The following is a 21,408-nucleotide window of genomic DNA, read 5'->3' on the forward strand; positions in this document are numbered from 1 at the left end:
GGAGGCGGGGCCTGCACTTGCTACGTAATGCCGGGCGCGGCGGTGACGGGGGGCGGCGGCCAATGGGGGAGCGGCGTTGGCTGGCGCGCCCGCCCCTCCAGGCCCCGCCCCAGCCCCGCGTAGGGCCGTCGAACGGGCGGGAAGGGGTGGCCGCTGGGTTAGGATGGCGGCGGTCCCGGGCGCGGGGGGCCCGGGCGCGGCGGGCGGCGGCGGCGGGGCGCGTGAGGGAGCGCGGGTGGCGGCGCTGTGCCTGCTGTGGTATGCGCTGAGCGCGGGCGGCAACGTAGTCAACAAGGTGATCCTGAGCGCCTTCCCGTTCCCCGTGACCGTATCGCTGTGCCACATCCTGGCGCTGTGCGCGGGGCTCCCACCGCTGCTGCGCGCCTGGCGCGTGCCCCCCGCGCCGCCCGTCTCGGGCTCTGGGTCCGACCCGCACCCGTCGCCCGGCCCGCTGCTGCCGCCGCGCTTCTACCCGCGCTACGTGCTGCCCCTCGCCTTCGGCAAGTACTTCGCGTCCGTGTCGGCGCACGTCAGCATCTGGAAGGTGCCGGTGTCCTACGCGCACACCGGTGAGTGCGGCGGCCCGTCGTGGGGTGGTGTCTCACCTGGAATGCCGCCCAGGCTGTTAGCTGGGGAGGGGCGAGCACGGGAGGGGAGGGGGCCTCTGGGAGGGGAAGGCCGCGTAGGGCTGGGGTGGAATCCCACGGGAAGAGGAGGGCTGAAGAGTTTTGAGGGTCTGCCAAGCTGTCTCAGCCCGCGGGGAAGTTGGGACACGAGCTCCCAGGGTGGACCCCGGGCTAGGGCGGCCAGCTGAGCGCCCCATTGCTTCTCTTTGCAGTCAAGGCCACCATGCCCATCTGGGTGGTCCTCCTGTCCCGGATCATCATGAAAGAGAAGCAGAGCACAAAGGTAACCAGGAGGACTCTGGGCAGGTGGGGACTCCACGGGCTTCCAGGAAGTTGCCCGGCTGGTGACGTGGTCCAGGCTCCTGGCCTGCGGGCTGCCAGCCTTCCTGTCAAATAAGGAAGTCGGTTTAGATGCCTCTGGTGGCCCTTTTGCTCTTAATTTTCTGAAGTCACCCTGGGAACAGTGGTGTGTGTGTCCCCGAGTTGCTTCTCCCCTGTGGTCCCGTGGACACTGCCCTCTCTCTCTAGTTCCACTTGCCTCCCTCCTTTGATCTCCTACCCAAAGTGTCTGGTAGATGATGACTTGGTCCCATCGTGGCCAAGCACCTCTAGCGGGACCGAGGGTGGAACATCTGACTTCGTGCTGGAGTGGAGTTTCACTTCTTTACAAGAGTCAAGCATGGTCAGGTTGGAGATTTTTGGGGTCTGAAGTGAGATGCTCGTCAAAGCAGTCTGATTTTGGAAAAATTCATCAAAGTCTTTGAAATAAAAGCAGCCAAGAATTGGGAATGTTTGAGAATGGAAGTTAAAATAACAGACAGAACCCAGAACTGTATAAGGAAGGTGCTTTGGGCACAATCCAGGGCCTGTTCAATGTGCCAAGCCAGGGTATTTCCTGCCTTGGGGTGAGAGAAGCTGTGGCTTTAGCCTGAGACAGCCTTGCCCATCCATGCCCTTAAGTAGAAGTAGGACTCCTGTTGTCCCAGCTGGAATTCATTTCATGCTGGACAGAGCGCCTCTTTTCTACTTGGTTGGTTTCTGGCATCCTGTATTTTATGTAACTAAGAGCAGCAGTGCCTTGGATCAGCTTATAGAAATTGGGCCTGCCCGAGCCAGTTTGGCTCAGTGGGTAGAGCGTCGGCCTGCGGCCTGAAGGGTCTCGGGTTCAATTCCGGTCAAAGGCACATGCCAAGGTAGCGGGCTCTGTCCCAGTGGGGGTGTGTGGGAGGCAGCCCGTCAGTGATTCTCTCTCATCATTCATGTTTCTGCCTCTCTCTCCCTCTCCCTCTCTGAAATCAATTATACACATACACACACACACACACACACACACACACACACACACATATACGTATTTTTTAAAAAGAGAAATTGGGCCACCTCTGGCTGATTTTTTATTTCAGCCTTTTTCCCTGCAAGAACTGGGTGTGTTCTGCTGCCTGCTCCCAGGGTGATGTCAGCTGTGGCTTGTCTCCTGAGTCGGAGTTGCTCAGGAGGTGTGCAGCTGCATCACTCGATATCACAGCGTGTTTATCAGGTTTCCCCGTTGTACAGGACATTGGACCTGGCTTGGACGAGGAGCTGGAAACTTCACCCAGTGAGGAAGCAGTAGGGAATGACTTGGGCAAGAGTCTGATAATGAAGGAATAAGTATGGATCCACCCTGTGAGGAAGATAAAGCAGGTCATTCCAGATCTCAGGGGAGGAAACGGGACTTGTAAGGGGAGAGTCATGTGCCTGAGGTCCATAGCCAGTAGTGGGGAAGCTGGAATTCAGAGCCCTTGCTGTGCCCTGGGTGGAGGCTTGGGGGGCAAGGAGGTACTTGGTGGTGGTGGTGGGGGGGAGGGACAGGGTTAACCAGCCACTCCTAAAGTCTCCACAGTACTTTAAGAAAGTCCTTTGTAGAAGAGAGAGAAGCTGGGAGTCAGAAGAGCTAAAAGTCAGGAATTGATTCTGTTTATCTGGAAATTGGGAGCCGTTTAGCCAGCAGAGAGCTCATGAGCCATTCCATGCACCAGGCCCTGGAAAGCTTGGACCCTGTGGAAGGCCTCCTATCCCAGCATGTTACTCAATCATTCAGCCAGCAGTTACGGGACGCCTGCTCTGTTTTGGACACCAGGATAGAGCACTGAAAGGACCTACCCTAAAAATGTGCAGGGACACAGACTATGTAATGGACACTTACAATGGGTGGAGATCTCCGGGCCCAGGAACTCGACAGGGTGGGAGTGGGGGAAGGTGGGTGGGGAAAGTTCTCTTGAATGCTGTGTGAACTGAGGCCTGCGGGAGGAGTAGCTCTCCAGCTAGAGAAAGCAAGAGTGTTCCAGCCAGTGGTAAATGCAAGTTGGAAAAGGGACCCTGCCAGCCTCCCGGAGGATCGGGGTTTCAGACCCTGGTGTGTGTGGTGGCAGCTGGATAGATCTGTTAGGAGCAACCCCAGTGGGTGGCCCTGAGCAAGGGCTCTTAATGGGGGTGATGGTTTAAGGAGTGGGCTGCCCATAGTGACACAGCCTCGCCCCAGGTACTATGATAACCATCTCCCTGCCCCCAACCCCAGAGCATCGCTGTCACAGCTAACACTGTTGTCCATACATAGGTGGTGCCCCTTTGGTGAAGGAGAAGAGAGCAGCTGAGGCTTTCCCCTGGGTGTCTGTGTTGGGCAGCCCAGCTCAACTCCGGCCCATCAGCCTTGCCCACCCTCTCCCACAGGTGTACTTGTCACTCATCCCCATCATCAGCGGCGTCCTGCTGGCCACTGTCACCGAGTTGTCGTTTGATATGTGGGGGCTCATCAGTGCTCTTGCTGCCACACTGTGCTTCTCGCTTCAGAATATTTTCTCCAAAAAGGTATTTAGATACTGTCTGTGGTACGCTTGATGTTCTGGGGGTGCATGGGTAGCATTGAAAGAGTGACCAAGTAGGGATTTCTTTGGTGATGGAGTAAAGAAAATCATGTCCTTCTGCTGGTTTTCTATTGTTTAATTTTTCAATGTTTTTGTTACTTTCTTATTTTCAAATACAAACAAAAGTTTATTTAGAAAGTCACGGGCGGGGGAGGGGGGGAGAAGAAAGTCACAGAGGAAGAAAAAGTGAGCCAGCTGGGCTGCATGGGCTCAGGAAACCAGTTCAGAGGCAAAAGAAAGGCCCGCGGAGCTGCGTGGGGGGGGGGGGGGGGGGGGGGGCAAAGGAACTCGCTCTGAGGGAAGAAGAAGGGGAAAGGTGGGGCATGCTTCAGAGAGAGTGAAAGAGAACATGTGTGCCAAGGGATTATATTTTTTATTATACAATTAATATATGCTTGATGGGAAAAAAAATAGAGAAAAACTTAATGAAAAAAAATCAGAATTGAGTACCTACTTGTGTGCCAGGCACTGTAGTAGGTGCTAGAAATGAAGAATTAAGAGACTTGCCCCACCTGCCAAGGGGTTTCTATGCTATTGGGTAAACAGTGTTAGGGGTATTTTCTGCACAGCTTTTGGAGTTGTAATATTATGGATACATGTTAGAATTTTGTTTTGGTCATTTATTATTGTAACATTGCATTCTCCGATATCATTAAAAAATATTGCTCTTAACTCCTGTAACAATCACACTCCTCAGGTACAATTAATACAGTTAGTTCTTCTATTGCAAATGCAGGTTCTTTCCAAGTATTCATTGTAAGTAATGCAATAATTTACAATGTCTTTCTCTCAGGTGATTTCCTTATGATTGGCTTATTTAAGGATATAATGATAAGGGTCGGAAGACATATATGGCTCTTGATGTACTTTACCTGGTTGTGTTCTGAAACAGTGATATGCCAATTTAGTGGGATTCCAGAGTGCCACGCCAGCATTGAGGCATGAGTGCTGCTGTTTTGTTTTTGCTTTGTTTTTCTTTTCTTGGTCCTTTGTGTACAAAACATTGTACTTGTTTCAGGCATGAGCTGCCTGTCTCATCATAGGTACCCTTCCTTGCAGCTATAGTAGTCAAGGTCTGATTTCAGGGTTAATGTACAGTTACTGTGTTTGGAGCCTGAGTAACTAGTCTTTGACACTTACAGTGTCCATTGGCCTTTAAAGAGATTTTCTCTCTTCAGGTATTGAGAGACTCACGGATCCACCATCTGCGGCTGCTGAACATCTTGGGCTGCCACGCTGTCTTCTTTATGATCCCCACGTGGGTCCTGGTGGACCTCTCGGCTTTCCTGGTCAGCAGTGACCTGGTGAGTTGGCCAGCACCCAGAACACACCCTTTTCTTGACTGTTCCAAAGTGGGTGCTTTGTCAGGGAGCTACACCTCTGTGTTGACTTTGGGGCTGTTGGGGCCTCTGACAGCCTGGTCTTTAAATCCTCATCTCTTTGTCATGAGGATTGTATGACGTCGAGGAAATTGGCTTTCTTTGCATTTCCTTCTCCAGCTTGCTAGATCCCAGCTGTTGATAGCAGTGGCGTGAAAGATGAAAAAACTGCCAGCACAGGGGTCTTTCCTGTCTTGATAATCTGGTTCGTAACTCACTCGTTAAAACTGCGTTTGATTCCTTTCTTGGTGGCATCTCTGTACATATTTCATGTACTATAGTTGTAGCTGTAGCTCTCTTGAGCACAGGAAATAGTGTCTTCTCACCACCTGTGCCGGGCTAGCCTCCAGAGAGCACGCTAGAAACTAATGCAGGAGGCAGTGATAAGGAGCTGTGTGTGGTTCTTCCAGGCCTGAGTTATGGAGGAGTACATGTTTATTAGGGCTTAATGCGATCTGGCTAGATTCTTGACATTCGTCTTTAATCCTTAGCTCTACCTGTGGCTATAGTGGAGCTTATCTCCAGTTATCAGATAAGGAAACTGTGGCTCTGTGTTCTGATTTCCCTTCCCCATTGCTTAGCTATGATTTTTCTGTGAAGAATTTGTCATCATGTTATCTTGAAGTACAGACTAGTACTTGAGGCAGTGTAGTGCTTCTCTTCCTTGTTTTTAAGGAATTTCTTTTTCTTTTTCGTTTTCTTTTTTTAAAATATATTTTATTGATTTTTTACAGAGAGGAAAGGAGAGAGATAGTTAGAAACATCAATGAGAGAGAAACATCGATCAGTTGCCTCCTGCACATCTCCTACTGGGGATGTGCCCGCAACCCAGGTACATGCCCTTGACCGGAATCGAACCTGGGACCCTTCAGTCCGTAGGCTGACGCTCTATCCACTGAGCCAAACCGGTTTCGGCTTCTCTTCCCTTTTAATTACCATTTTCAGAGTAAGAGTTAGAGCTGATAAACCAGTGAGTTGAAGTGTTTTTCCTTTTTTGGGGCGTGGAGTAGGGTTCTTTTATTTCAATTCCCATTTAACATCACATAATTTATTACTGCTTTGGCTTTTTATGAATATCTTTTTTGGAACACTTGCTTCCTTGCAACATTTCTATTTGGTTATTCTTCTCCAGTTATTTACATACATGGTTCTACTATACACACACATTGCTTCAGAGTGAGAATCCCTGGGGACAACTGCAGGTCAAGCAAGAAGTTCAAGATTTCTGTGCAGCTCTACTTGTCCTTAGAACATGTTCCAAAAAAAAAAAAAAAAAACATGTTCCATTAAAAATGTCCAGCCCTGGCTGGTTGGCTTAGTGGATAGAGCGTTGGCCTGCGGACTCAAGGGTCTCAGGTTCGATTCCGGTCAAGGGCATGTACCTTGGTTGTGGGCACATACCCAGTAGGGGCTGTGCAGGAGGCAGCTGATCGATGTTTCGCTCTCATTGATGTTCCCAACTCTCTATCCCTCTCCCTTCTTTGTAAAAAATCAATAAAATATATTTTTAAAAAAATGTCCAGCAGGCCCTGGCCAGTTTTTCTCAGTGGTTAGACATTGGCCTGTGGACCAAAGGTGTCATTCCTGGTCAAGGACATGTACCTCAGTTGCAGGTTCCCCAGCCCCAGTAGGGGCACATTCAGGAGGCAACCAATCGATGTGCCTATCTCGCTTCCCCTCCTCCCTTCCACTCTCTAGAAATCAATTTTAAAAATATCATCAGGGGTGGATTAAAAAAAAATGTACAGAGGTCATTCTGTTGGAGCATTGATGAGATGCTATAGGAACCTAACTCTTGCTTATATCACTTAGCCTCTGGTAAAACTGGCTTCATTAATGTCCTTCCGCTTCAAGTCTCAGAACCTGTCATTGTCATTGAGGCCTTGCTATACAATTGAAATACTCTGCTCTAAGGGCACTTGCAAGAATTGTTTTCACAATGTGCCTGTGTCAATGACAACCATTGGGTTCCTTTCCAATTTTTAGACATTGCTTTCTCTCCACACCCCTTACTGAATGTCAAAGCCAAATGATATGACAAGGTGTATTCAAAGATACATTCATAACTTCCCTCCTCCTTACATAAAAATGACTTTTTAGATATTTAGAAAAGAATAACCTGCTTTTTTCACTCAATATGTCCTGGAGATCACTCATGTTGATGTATTTAGGTCTTCCCATTCCTTTCATTGGCTACATTGTATTGTTGATAGGTTTGGTGTCAGTTCTCTTATGCCGTCCTATGTTACAGCTCTTCAGTGTCTCTGTGCATATACACGCACCAACATGTATATGTAGGCTTTGCACTGGTCTCTTTGCTTTTTCTTGTATTGAGGGCATGTTTCAGTTTTCTTCTAGTGGTCACTTTTTCTTTTTTAACCTTCACCCAAGGTTTTTATTCCCATTGATTTATTTTTAGAGAAAGTAGAAGTGGGGGGGCAGGGGGAGAGAAACATCGACGTTAGATAGACACACCAATTGCCTTCTTGTGTTTGTGTGGCTTGGAATTTTTTTAAAGCACTTTTGGAGCCATGATGGCATTTGATCTCCACAACGGTGGCATTGTGCAGGCTCAACAGGGATCATCCCTGTTGCAGAGAGAACAAACCACAATCAGAGAGGTCAAACAGTGCCCAGGGCTTCCAGAAACGGGGCAGACCCAGGTCCTCTGCCTCCCCACCTCGGGGGGGGGGGGGGGGGGGGTTCTTCATATATCAGGGGCTGCCTTCCTAGGACCTCCCTGTCTTATAGAATGTATCATGTCTGCTATGGTCTGAATGTTTGTGTTCCCCCAAAACCCACATGTTGAAACCCAACCCCCAATGTGATGGTGTTAGAAGGTGGGGCCTTTGGGAGGTAATTAGATCATGGGGGTGATGGAGCCCTCATCTAGTGGGATCAGTACTCTAAAGGGACCCCAGAGAGCATCCTTACCTCTCCCACCTTTGAGGGCACCACAAGCAAACACCATCTGTGAACCAAGAAGCCCACACCAGACACGGAATCTCCTTGATTTTGGAATCCAGCCTCCAGAACTAAGAAATAAATGTCTGTTGTTTGTAAGCCCTCAGGCCTGTGGTGTCTATTACAGGAGCCCGTCAGACTGAGACCTTACTCCGTCAACCCCAGAGCCCTGGCCTTCACTGTCCAGGGACGAGGGAAGGCTCTGGTTCACGCCATGCTCTGCCCCCTTTGGACACCTGATTTCCTTCTTGGAGCCTCCACTTTCTCAGCAGAAGGGGAAGGTGGCGATGACGATGGTGGTGGTGGTGGTGAGGGCAGTGACAGTAGTGGATGATTGTGGTGACTGTGACAGTGATGGTGACATTGAAGGCAGTGATGATGGTGATGGCTGTCGTGCCATGCAGTGTTGTGAGGGTTAGAGGCTGTGTGTATAAAGCACCTGCTATCACACTAGAACCCATCCTGGTCTGCACCATATGACCCCAATAAACCACTCTGTGCCGCTCTCCCAGCCTCAGCCAGGGCTGGCATGTGACCATGGTGCTGTCTTGCTCCTGTCTGTAGACCTATGTGTCCCAGTGGCCCTGGACGCTCCTGCTTCTGGCTGTCAGTGGCTTCTGTAACTTTGCCCAGAACGTCATTGCCTTCAGCATCCTCAACCTCATCAGCCCTCTGAGCTACTCGGTTGCCAACGCCACCAAGAGAATCATGGTCATCACGGTGTCCCTGATCATGCTGCGGAACCCTGTCACCAGCACCAACGTCCTGGGCATGATGACAGCCATCCTGGGGGTTTTCCTGTACAACAAGGTGAGTCTTAGAGGAGATTGTCTAATCCCTTGACACCCAGGGAGGCACCAAGAGTTGGTGGAGAGGGGAAAAGAAGTGGCCTCGCCAGAAGCTAAGAGGCCCAGGCTCCAGCTCCGAGTTTTGCCAAACTGGTTTATGGTCTTGGCACAGCCCCTCCTATCCTGACCTGCCTTTTCCCCCATGGATGACCCAGTCCTTGCCTCACTCCAGCTGTGGCTCTTGGGTCTCCTGAGGCTTTGTCAGGATGTCACTCTGTCCTTACGTAGGCTGTTTAGTCCTCTGTAAGGACACAGGATGGCTAACAGGGAGGGCCAGTCCATTAACCACTCACTGGCCATGTCCAGCCCTGCTGGGTCGACACTTGCATGGCCTTGAAGGGCTACTTGGCAGGGAATCTTGAGCCCCCCTTTGTCTTGTGTGTGTTCTGGGAAGGAACCAATGTCCACTGCTCTCTTGACCCTGCAGACCAAGTACGATGCGAATCAGCAAGCACAGAAGCACCTCCTCCCCATCACGGCAGGGGACCTGAGCAGTAAGGAGCACCACCGGAGCCCCCTGAAGAAGCCCCACAACGGCATCCTCTTCCCCCAACATGGGGACTATCAGTATGGCCGCAACAACACCTTAACAGACCACTTCCAGTACAGCCGGCAGAACTACCCAAACTCACACAGTTTGAACCGCTATGACGTGTAGAGCCTAGAGGATAGGGTGGGCTGTTCTGCAACTCCCCACAAACCCACCCCTCTCAGCAGTACCAGGAACTTCTGACAACCGGGAAATGTAAGCCCCGCCGAGGGTACGGTGCGCAGCCATCAGAGGACCCTGGGGTTCCCGGCCCCCGGGGCAGCAGGATGCCTTCCTTGCAGTGAGGACCACAGCCCTCAGCACTGGTGTTCATGCCCTTTCTTCCTGGAGTTTGTCATCTGAGGCGGCAGCACTACAGAGATCTTGGCCAGGTTTTACCTTTCTGTGTGGACTTAATCCCCAAGTCATGTACTTCAGAGTTCTTGTTCTGCTTCTCAGATAGCATTTCCAAAAAATCCTCTGGAAAGGCGGAATCGTTGTGGATATAGACCCTGGCATGGGTGAGGAGATGGACTCAGTTTCCCTTTCAGCCTCATGGCTATTTGCAGTTACTGACAAACGCTCCCAAGTGAACAGCTGTTGGCAGTTAGCATTGAATTCTTAGAGGCTGATTCTTTGACCAGCAAGTCAGAATTGTGTGTCAGGATCCAGAAGGAAGAGCGGAGTAGGTCATTGCTCCTCTCAGAGCAATAAGGAGGAGACTGGAGGGCTGGGAGAGGGATCGTTAGGAAATCAAGTTCAGTGTTTCAAACTCTATTTCTGACTTTGTCTTTTCTGGTGGGTCTTCACTGCTGTGACGATTTGGGAGGATGTCCAGGAGATGTTGATTTCATGAAGATCTCATTTTTGTAGGGAATGTTTTGTAGTTGTGTATTTATGCCTTGGTCCCCAGTAGAAGATGCATACAGACTGGCTTATAGATTGAAAAACCTTTTGCTTTAAATGTTTAAAAACAAAGTTCCCACTGCTGATGCCTGTCTGACACATACCAGCGTTGGGTAGGAAACAATGAGGTGTTGAGAAGCACCTCTCAAATGACCATAATCGCTGAAAACAGAATGAAATCAAGAATATTACCTGGCCGGTTTGGTGACAGACAAGAGCAGTGCTTTGATTCCGTGTCCTATTCTTGTGGTGCTTACATTGGGATCTGAATCATGTCCTGGTGAAGGGAAGAGGCGAGCACCAAGCTAGGATCTGTTTGGTCAAATCAGATGCTTTGGTCAATAAAAAGTTGGCTTAAAAAAAAAGAAAAAGTAGGAATAGTTGGTTTGGGGAGGTTCACAGCACGATGACCTGTGTGCCAAGCTCCAGGTGGGGTTTCCATCTTTCTTGGCATCATGGAGGACTGTTACCCTCCTCCTGGGACACTGGCTGGGTCTGTGGTGATGCTGCTTTCTTCCTCTAGCACTGTCCCCAACAGCTGGGGCAGGAGTCATCCTTTACCTCCTGGTGAGTGAGACATTTTTCCCACTCAGAGAGTAAGAGACAGTTTATGCTTGACTTGGTTTGTTTCTGATAATTGGAATTTTGTATTTAAGAGGTTGTTTTGTCAGCTTACATTGGGCCACTTCTGGAGAGGTCTGGGATACCTTCTGGCCTGTGAGTTTATGAACCACCAGCCTCTGAAGTCCGTTTGTTGTCTGTTATTCGCTTGCTTTCTAATTACTTTGGCCCCAAATTCCAAGATGATTGCTATGTGAAATCTGAAAAGGCAATCCTGAAGGGTGTTATTGGTGATGAGCTTGCTGAGTGCCTTCTCCAGAAGCAGTCAAGCCTACAGCTGAATTTTTCTCAAAGCTGAATAACAAATGGGAATGATTTTGAACTGCAAAGATATTGCAGTGTTGTCTTTATGATTAGAGTAACTGACTCCTTGAACATATATTTGAACTCCAAAATGAATTATGCCTACATTCAGATTTAATGAAATTTTTGATGTTGCTGAAATGTGTATATTAGTTTGTTTTCCTTTTCCAATGCAGAAACTGCTGGAGAGGGGAAATGACTGGTTTTATTATGGTTTATAAATTAATAAATGGGATATTTAATTCTGTACATAAATTTACAGTAAGTACATACACTGGAATAAATGAGACAATCATATTAGGCCAAATTACCAAATCAAAAGACAAAGACATACTTTTGAGACTTGACAGTTCAGAGCTGACTGACCCCTTGAAGGCTGGTTTCCCAGCCACTACTGCCTGGCCCGCCTCCCACATTCACATTTGCAGCTGTTCCCCTCACACTCCTCACTTCTCGGGTTTGTGGTAGCGAGTCCAGTTTACCCTTGTGGTGTGGTCTGGCCTGCAACACTAACCCAACTCCTTCATTTTACAGAAGGGGAAACTGAGGCTCAGAGGGCATTTTTAAAGTGTTTGGATCACTGTATTGAGGCTTGGTGTAGAATTTTTTAAGTCATTCATTATAGGGAAAATCACACCCCTATTACAAAGGAGAGAAGCCAGAATATGTTCCAGTGAAGCACTGGGACTTCTGAATTTTGCTGTGTATTTGGCATACATAATGCAATAGGCCCTTTAGTATTGCTGGGACACAACTAGACCTAATTTGTTAAGGGTCTAACAGCCTTAAGGGCAGAAAACATTAAATTACTAAAGGATCTGAAAATTGTGAATTTTTTTTTTTTAAATGATCACCTGTTTTCAAGACTTAAATGCTGTAGACTATCCTTTGGGATTGACTGTATATTCATTGATGGCATTTACCAAAAATAAATGATGGTCTCTAGGGAATCAAGACTGGTCCCAGTTTGTCTGTGAGGGTCTCTTTCTGAGTGACTGTCTTCAGTGTGTCCAGCAACAAGACGAACAAGAGGTACAGAAAGAACAATCTACATGGTTCTCATATCCAAGAGTTGCAAACCTGATTTTCCTGAGCCAAATTTAGGACCTGTGATTTGTGAATTTATGTGATGGTAGAATAAAACTATAGAAATCCCAGCTTATCAGTTAATGACATGCCTTTATTGAACAGAGTAACAAAATCCAAGAAGGTCCTGGCAGCTTGTGCTTGTGGAGCACGTTTCTCAGGTGTGATACTTACTACATGCCCAATGCAGTGGTTTCTCACACACAATCCTTAGAATCGATTTATTATTTAATAGATGAAAATGAGGCCCAAAAGGGTTGTCTTGGATCACCCAGCTACTTAAGTCTGCCTCCAAAGCCCAGTCCCCTCCCTATGACTTAAAACCATTCGCTTCAATTGCAGTTGAAGTTGACTGAGCACAAGAGAGTCAGGGGGCTTTGGCTAGAAATAAATGACAAAGATCTGTAGAGTCTTAGGGACTTGCAAATCGGAAACACAACTAAGCACTACCCAGAGTGTTCCAAAGAAGAAAGAAAAACAGTTCTTACAGTAAAAAGTACATTTTTGAAAAGAATCAGCCCTGCATTCTGAGCCTCTGGACTGGTGTGATGGTAATCTAGAAGTTCTGTGATCTGGATAATGGATGTAAGTTTTCCTAAGTCCTTTATTCTTTCCTAAGTCTACAGAGGGTTATCTATCAGGCATTGATGCACAACTGAAGAGTTAAAAAAAAAAAAAGGGTGTAGCTCGGTTGAGTGTCATCCCATGCAACAAGAGATGGCAGGTTGATTCCCAGTCAGGGCACAAGCCAGGGTTGTGGGCTTGATCCCCCAAAGTGGGTGTGCAGGAGGCAGCTGATTGATGTTTTGCTCTCACATCAATGTTTCTCTCTCAAATCAGTAAGAACAGTTTGTTGGTTTGTTTTAAAGTGTAAGTCCTCACCTAGTTAAAGCAAGAACTTATTTATTCATGCCTCAGCCTACTTGATTTTAGTAATTTAGCAACCTGACTATACTGACTCAGTTTTCTTCATTCTTTCCTCAAAGGGTATGTTTCTGTTAAAACAACTGCCTACAACTGTTTAATTCATAAATCTTTTGTTCAATGATTTACTGAACCTTTACTATGTACCAAGTACACAAAGCTGAGATATATAAGCCTTCTACCCTCAGAGCACTCACCTTAATTTATACAGCACAGAGGTGCTTTCCTGTAGGTACATGAAAAAAATGATAAGGAACATACAGGGTAGAAGGGCATATGGGAATGTTTTGACTTGCACTTAATAATTCACAAGGTATTTTTACACAGTTTGTATTATATGTGCCTCATTTAAACATTAGAACACAAGTGGGATATATTAGCCTCATTTTATAGAGGGAAATAGAAGTTGATTTGGCCCATGAAGCAGGACTGCAACCCAAGAGTGTCTGACTGCAAGTCCAGGGCCCTCTGCTGAGCAGAGCAGCCATAATAGTTAGTTTTGGTTTTTCTTCACCTAAGTCATATACTCCTAAGAGTAGTTGGTGTGATCAAAATATACCCTGGCCCAGCCATTGTAGCTTGGTGGTTGAGTGTGGACCTACGAACCAGGAGGGCACGGTTCAATTCCCGGTTGGAGCACATGCTGGGTTACAGCTCGATCCCCAGTGGGGGATGGGGGTGCAGGAGGTAGCTGATCAATGATTCTCTCATCATTGATGTTTCTCTTTTTCCCTCTCCTTTCCTCTCTGAAATCAATAAAAATATGTGTTTTTTAAAAAGTATATCCTGTCATTTCACTTGCCTGGACCATACTGCTACTGTAAGACCCTGAAGGATGACCCAAGAGGTTTTGTAGTCTGCCACTACAATTCCAGCAGCTCTGACCTAAGGTGCGTCACTGCCTTACAATTAAGGGCCAGGTTCAGTGATGGCTTCATTTGTCAGACGAGAGTGAACTCTTACTCAGGAATGTTTTCTCCAGAGACTGTAATACCTGTTGGTCTCAGGGCAACTCCCATGTGACCAGGTTTGCCTGGTAACGAGATCAGGCCTAATGACTGCTCCATGCTCCAGCAAAAGACAGGACCATCTCGTTTCCACATCATTCCTCCCTTCCTTTGGCTTCAGCTAGTTCACCACATGAGGTTCAGTTATTGTGGGAGACGAGGTGACAACCACACCAAGCTCTGGCTTTATTGAGATTATAGGTCTGGATTATCAGTCTGGATTTTTTGCCATCCTAATCTACACAAATAAAAGAGAAACATGCTAATTGGTGTCACTCCATTACACCCACCAGCCAATCAGGCTGCATATGCAAATTAACCAAACAAAGATGGTGGTTTAATTTGCATACAGGTGCGGAGTGAAGAAAAGAGGCTTGGCTTCTCCGCTGTGGCTGCAGCAGAGAAGCCAAGCCTCGCTGTGGCCAGACCAAAGGCCTGGGTCCCGGGTGCCGGAGGAAAACCGGTGCCAGCAGCCAGGGGAAGGAAGGCCTATTGCGCCAATCTTCGTGCAACGGGCTTCAAGTTTTTAAATAACTCTTATTGTCTATACATGTTTAACTAAACTGTTAAAGCTACAATGTAAAAAAGAATGAGAAAGCCTGGCCTGTTTGGCTCAGTGGTTGAGCATCAACCCATGCACTAAGAGGTTACAGGTTTGATTATGGGTCAGGGCACATGCCCAGACTGCAGGCTAAATCCCCAGCAGGGGGCATGCAGGAGGCGATCAATGTTTCTATCTATTTCTCTCCCTCTCTAAAATCCATAAAAACTTTTTTTAATGAGAAGGATCTATGGATAGAAGGAACAATTTCCAAAACGTATTGAGACACATAAATGTTTATGAATAATTTATCTCTGAAGATACATAAGAAACTGAACAGAGCAGTTGCATCTGGGGAAGGAGAGGATATGTATACATTTTTTAAAAAACTAGTATATTGTGCATATTGTTTTGTAATATGCTTTTAAAAAATATGCCAGAAACATTTCCCCATATTATTAAACATTCTTTCTTGATTCTGGGTGTCTATGTACATAGTGTAGCGTTTCATTATTGGGAATGTGCTACAATTAAGCCCTTGGATAAGTTTGCAGTGCACAATATAGCACACACTTCTGACATGGAATACATTTTCACGGCATATTTGCAGGACCAAAGCAAGCATGCACGTGGTTTTAAACTTATCTCCATTTTGCTTCTTAGGTAAGTCACTTCCACAAGTTCATCTCACCCAGGGGTGTGTACAGTTTCTTTACTTAAGTCTTGTTTCCAAGTCCCTGGAGACCATCTCTGCAGCAGCCTCTATCGGGCAACTCTACTGTTTTCTTCTGACCAGTGGATTTAGATTATCCCACTGAAATGAGCCTAGGTCAGTGGTCGGCAAACTCATTAGTCAACAGAGCCAAATATCAAAACAGTACGATTGAAATTTCTTTTGAGAGCCAAATTTTTTAAACAAACTATATAGGTAGGTACATTGTTATTAACTTAATTAGGGTACTCCTAAGGCTTAGGAAAAGCCACACTTGAGGAGCCAAAGAGCCGCATGTGGCTCGTGAGCCGCAGTTTGCCGACCACGGGCCTAGGTGATGCCCTGTGATGCTTAAATTTTCAGTCTCGGATAAATGCACTTTAAACAATATGAAATGAATTATGAAACTAGTAATCATGGATGTACAATCTTTCTGGGAGGCAATTGAGCAATTATCAGCATTAAATGTGCACTACCTTAGATTAAACACAAGTTATATATATATGTATATATATATATACACACACATACACACACACATATATACATATATAACATATGTGTGTGTATACACACACACTAAGACACTTTTAATGGTCTAAAAATGGAACCAACCCAAAAGACTCCATAGTCTGGCTTTGATTGGGGGGGGCGGGGGGGGCTTACAACCTGATAGAGCACTGAATTAATCTGGAAAGTAATATCATTTTAGATCTTAGAACACATAAACTTATGTGCATAGGGGGTTAAGTTTCTTATATGTGAATAGGGGGTTAAATTTTTCTTAAAGTTTCCTTTTCAAGGCCTGTGCAAAGCGATCAGGGAGGTGACTCAGCTGTGAATCCAGCAAGTAGAATCAATAAACATGGTCAGGCCTGACCCACTAGGAGTAAAAATATCTTATCATCATCTCATTGCCTGATGACAAATTACAATTACAATAGCTGATGTCTGTGGACCCCCAGGCCTGCACGTAGCTGCATTCCTCACCCCAGCCCCTTCTGCTTTATAATCCTGTCCCCTGAATCTTGCTGGAAGGCAGGATTTGATGCTCGTAAGCACCCTGTCTTCTTGGTTGGCTGGCCTTCTCAATAAACATCTAATATGATTCAACCCTGCCTTCGTTATTGGACACAGTGACAGGCAGCTTGAGCCCAACCAGGAGTTTCCCAGTAACAGCTTCAATCAATTACTGTAAATCCACACCACAGAGTCATATGCAGTCATTAAAAAATGACAATACAGATTCATCAACCTGTTTTGGTTCACAGATTCTATTAATCTGACAAATGCTGTGTATCTTCAATTCACAAAAATTCTGTGCTATCTCTGAAGTCTATCCACGGCAGGTAACAAGTTAAAACTTCTTGATATAGACCTTTACTGACATGGAAAAATGCCTACACTATCCAGACTACTGAGCATCATACTAAACAGAAAAATCCCACAACGTGACCCTATGCCTGGAGTGTTCACATAGCTAGCTATCTGGTTACTGGATAACTTTATCAATGTAGGCCCTGCCCTCCTCCCTATCAAGGTCTCAGCGCCCAGTTGTTTTCCTTAGTAACACCTGTCTTATGTTTACTGATTTATGCCTTTCTGCTGCCCATCCCCCACCCCATAGACTGTAGGCTCCTGAGAGCAGAGCTTAGGTCTGACTTGCTCATCCATAAGACACATCCAACACCCTCCTTTTTTAAAAAAAAAATCCTCACCCAAGGATATTTTTCCGTTGATTTTTAGATAAAGTGGGGGAGAAACATGGATGTGAGAGAGACACATCGATTGGTTGCCTCCTACACGCTCCCCCACCAGGGACTGGGGACTGAGCCTACCACTGAGGTATGTGCCTGGGACAGGTATCAAACCTGGGACCCTTCAGTCTAAGGGCCGATGCTCTGTCCACTGAGCCAAATAGGCCAGGACCAGCCCCCACTTTTGCAAACCAACACTGGTCTTTACAGGTGAACATTTGTAATCCTATATAATAAAAGGCTGATATGCAAATCAACTGACAGCGGAACAACTGGTCGCTATGACGCGCACTGGCCACAGGGGGAGTGCCACTCAGCCAGAAGCCGGGCTCATGGCTGCTGAGCGCAGCAGTGGTGGTGGGAGCCTCTCCCATCTCCGCAGCAATGCTAAGGATGTCTGACTCCTTGCGGGCCTAAGTCAGTCAGACATCCCCTGAGGGCTCCCAGACTGCGAGAGGGCACAGGCCTGGCTGAAGGACCCCACCCCCACCCCCACCCCAAGTGTACGGATTTCGTGAACTGGGCCTCTAGTCAATTTGTAACAGGAAAGACTAACTTGGAACCTCAAAAAGTATTCCATTCTTCTCATTAATAGACCTGTATTTTTAAAACTGTACTCAATGATTACATTTTGAATTCCACCAATAAAAATGTTACGGACATTTTTCTCTTGGGTTATGAAAGTACCTACAAAGGCCCTGGCTGGGTGGCTCAGTTAGAGCATCATCCTGATATACCAAAGTTGTGGGTTCAATCCCTAGTCAGGGCACATACAAGAAGCAACCAATGAATGCATAAATTAGCGGAACAACAAATTGATGTTTCTCTCTTTCAAATCAATAAATACATTTTGTTGTTGTTGTTAAGCCTCACCGGAGGATATTTTTCCATTGATTTTTTAGGGAGAGTGGAAGAGAGAGGGAAAGACAGAGAGAAACATCAATGTGACAGAATCACATCGATTGGTTCCCTCCTGCATGAACCCCGACCGGGGCCTGGGCCAGGGAGGAGCCTGCAACCAGGTATGTGCCCTTGATAGGAATGAAACCCGGGACCCTTTGGTCCATAGGTTGACACTCTATCCACTGAGCCAAACTGGCTAGGGCAGTAAATACATTTTTAAAAAGTACCTACATAATATCCTGAATTTTGCCTCTTGGCCCATAGAGCCTAAAATATCTGGCCCTTTATAGAAGTTTGCCAACCCCTGGCCTCTGGCATACAGGAGGCAATCCCAGTGTCAAAAGGAGACATTTTAGAAACTAAGATGGCGGCATAGGTAAACACCAAAATTGCTGCCTCCTACAACAACTTCAAAAATACAACAAAAAGACAAAACGGACATCATCCAGAACTACAGGAAGGCTGGCTAAGTGGAAATTCTACAACTAGAAGGAAAGAGAAAAGCACACTGAGAGTCAGGAGCTGCGGAAGTAAAGTACAAAGGTACGGAGGCTCAAGTGCGCGCGCGACGCACTGTCTTTTTGAATCGGGAGTCACAAGCTCCCGACTGCTCTGAACTCCAGTTCCGGGAAGTCTCTGGGTACCCAGGACTCATACGGGGAGAAACTGGACTGTCTGGCAGCAGGCAGAACTCGGAACTCGAGGGAGGCTTTCCCTCAGAGGTGCTTGCAGCAATTAAATTACCGGGACACTGAGACGAGCACGGCCCCTTAGGGCAGGACTGAGGACCAGCCATAGCTGCTTGCTCCACCCTTTGATTCCCTGAGACCCCGCCCCACTCAGGCTTCGGCAGAGGCTTTTGCATATGAATGCCCTGGCCCTTTGCAACCTGAAAATTACCTAACAAATTGCAACTGGGCCAGACAGACCCAGAACTTCCAAGAGAAGGCCCAAGGCCCCACAGCAGCTTGCATTGCTTCACAGCTGGGCCTCATCAGGGCACCTCCAAACTCCAAAAAAGGAAGGGGAACCTGCAGTTCTCTTCATAGCTCCTGCTGGGTAACCTCAGGAAGAGGCTAAATTAGCACCTCCTTAGATCCAAGAGCCAGTGTACCCAGTGGTCAGAGGGGGACCATCCGGATTACAACTCCTCAGATCTATAAGGGACACACTCAGGGGGCAGACTCAGTGAGCACCAAAGCCCCACTGAAGCAAGTCTTGCCCCAGAAGGGTGTCTTCAGCACAGAAGTTCTCCCACTGCAGACACAGCGGATTCTCACAGCCAGTTGGCCTGGAGGTCAATTCCTCCCAGTGATCCTACAACAATCAAGGCTTAACTACAACAAGACTGTGCACAAAGCCCACAAGGGGGTGCACCAAGAGTGTCCACCTCAGGTAACTGGGGAGGCTGAGCCACTGGGCCCTACAGGACACCTAGCATACAAAACCACTCTATCAACACAGGGAAGCATAAAAAATGCAGAGACAAAGAAACAGGTCACAAATGACAGAAATGGAGGAAAGCAAACTACTGGATATAGAGTTCAAAACCACGTTTATAAGGCTTTTCAAGAATTTTATGGAAACTGCCGATATAGTGAGACCTTGGAGGATATGAAAAAAGAGCAACTAGAAATTAAGCATACACTGACTGAAATAAAGAATAATATACAGAGATCCAAAGCAGACAAGAGGATCCCAAGAATCAAGTCAAAGATTTGAAATACGAAGAAACAAAAAATACCCAACTGAAAAAGAAAAAAGAAAAAAGATTCCAAAAATACAAAGATAGTGTAAGGAGCCTCTGGGACAGCTTCAAGCGTACCAACATCAGAATTATAGGGGTACCAGAAGAAGAGAGAGGGCAAGATATTGAAAATCTATTTGAAGAAATAATGACAGAAAACTTCCCCTACCTGGTGAAAGAAATAGACTTACAAGTCCAGGAAGCACAGAGAACCCCAAACAAAAGGAATCCAAAGAGGACCACACCAAGACACATCAAAGCTATCATTCAGAATAGAAGGTCAGATAAAGAGCTTCACAGATAAGAAAAAGCTAAAGGAGTTCATCACCACCAAACCAGCATTATATGAAATGCTGAAAGGTATTCTTTAAGAAGAGAAAGAAGAAAAAGGAACTCTTACCATTTGCCACAGCATGGATGGAACTGGAGAGCGGATAAATACCACATGATCTCACTCATTTGTGGAATATAATGAACAACATAAACTGATGAACAAGGACTGATCCAGAGACAGAGAGGCATTGATTGGACTGTCGGGCCTTGGAGGGAAGGTAGGGGAGGGTGGGGGTAAGGGGGAAAGATCAACCAAAGGACTTATATGCAAGCATATAGGCCTAACCAATGGACATGGACAATGGGGGGGTGAGGGCATGAGTGGAGGGGGGTTACGGGGGGAGGGTAGAGGGTAACGTGGGGATAAGGACACATATGTAATATCTCAATCAATAAAAAATATATTAAAAAACAAAAAAAGGAGACATTTTGTAACAATGAAAAGTATATCTAAAATGTACATCAATTTGCATAGAAAAAATGGCCAACTAAGTATCAGGGGATGTCCACCCTGTGCTCTAGTTTGCTGCTTATCTTTCCCCACAATTAGCATGCATTAATTTCATCCTCTTATCGAAAAACGGCCACATACTAAACCCGACAAGTTCAGGGGAGGTCTGCATGGCAGGCCTTACAAGCAGACAGAAAGTAACCCCATTGGATGGTTTGAACATAAAAATTCCTAAATAAAGGCAGGTCACGGCAGGTAGTTATGCCCCAGGCCTGTAGCTTCCTTGTCAAAAGTCAATCTTCACCTTATATGAGCCTGTCCAATTTCCTTTTTGCATCTAAGATAACATACCTTTTTTTTTTTTTTAATCCTCAACCTAGGACAGTGATGGCGAACCTATGACACGCGTGTCAGAGGTGACATGCGAACTCATGTTTTTGGTTGATTTTTTTTTGTTAAATGGCATTTAAATATAGAAAGTAAATATCAAAAATATAAGTCTTTGTTTTACTATGGTTGCAAATATCAAAAAATTTCTATATGTGCCACGGCACCAGTGTTAAGTTAGGGTTTTTCAAAATGCTGACACGCCGAGCTCAAAAGGTTTGCCATCACTGCCCTAGGATATGCTTTTATTGATCTTTAGAGAGAGAAGGAGAGAGAGGAACATCAATGTGAGAGCAAGATCGATTGGTTGCCTTCTGTACACGCCCTGGACCCGGGATGGAACCGGAAAACTAGTTATGTGCCTTGACGGGGAGTTGAACTCGCAATCTTTTGGTGAACCAGCCGATGCTCCAACCAACTGAACTACCCGGCCAGGGCTATAACATACAAAAAAAGAAAGAAAGGTGAGGATAATCTTGCC

The 21,408-nt window shown here is 46.5% G+C and overlaps 1 protein-coding gene across 1 annotated transcript; it reads left to right on the top strand.

Annotated features, from left to right (window-relative positions):
* Positions 1 to 107: 107 nt before the first annotated feature.
* SLC35E1 (solute carrier family 35 member E1) lies at positions 108 to 12,029 on the top strand. The gene is made up of 6 exons (XM_059696352.1): positions 108 to 569; positions 839 to 909; positions 3,336 to 3,473; positions 4,708 to 4,833; positions 8,437 to 8,682; positions 9,148 to 12,029. Exons 1-6 carry the CDS (start codon positions 164 to 166, stop codon positions 9,376 to 9,378), a joined length of 1,218 nt encoding a protein of 405 aa, XP_059552335.1. The 5' UTR covers positions 108 to 163; the 3' UTR covers positions 9,379 to 12,029.
* The last annotated feature ends 9,379 nt before the right edge of the window (positions 12,030 to 21,408 follow it).

The sequence above is a fragment of the Myotis daubentonii genome, chromosome 5, assembly GCF_963259705.1.
Source record: "Myotis daubentonii chromosome 5, mMyoDau2.1, whole genome shotgun sequence".
Taxonomy (NCBI): Eukaryota; Metazoa; Chordata; class Mammalia; order Chiroptera; family Vespertilionidae; genus Myotis; species Myotis daubentonii.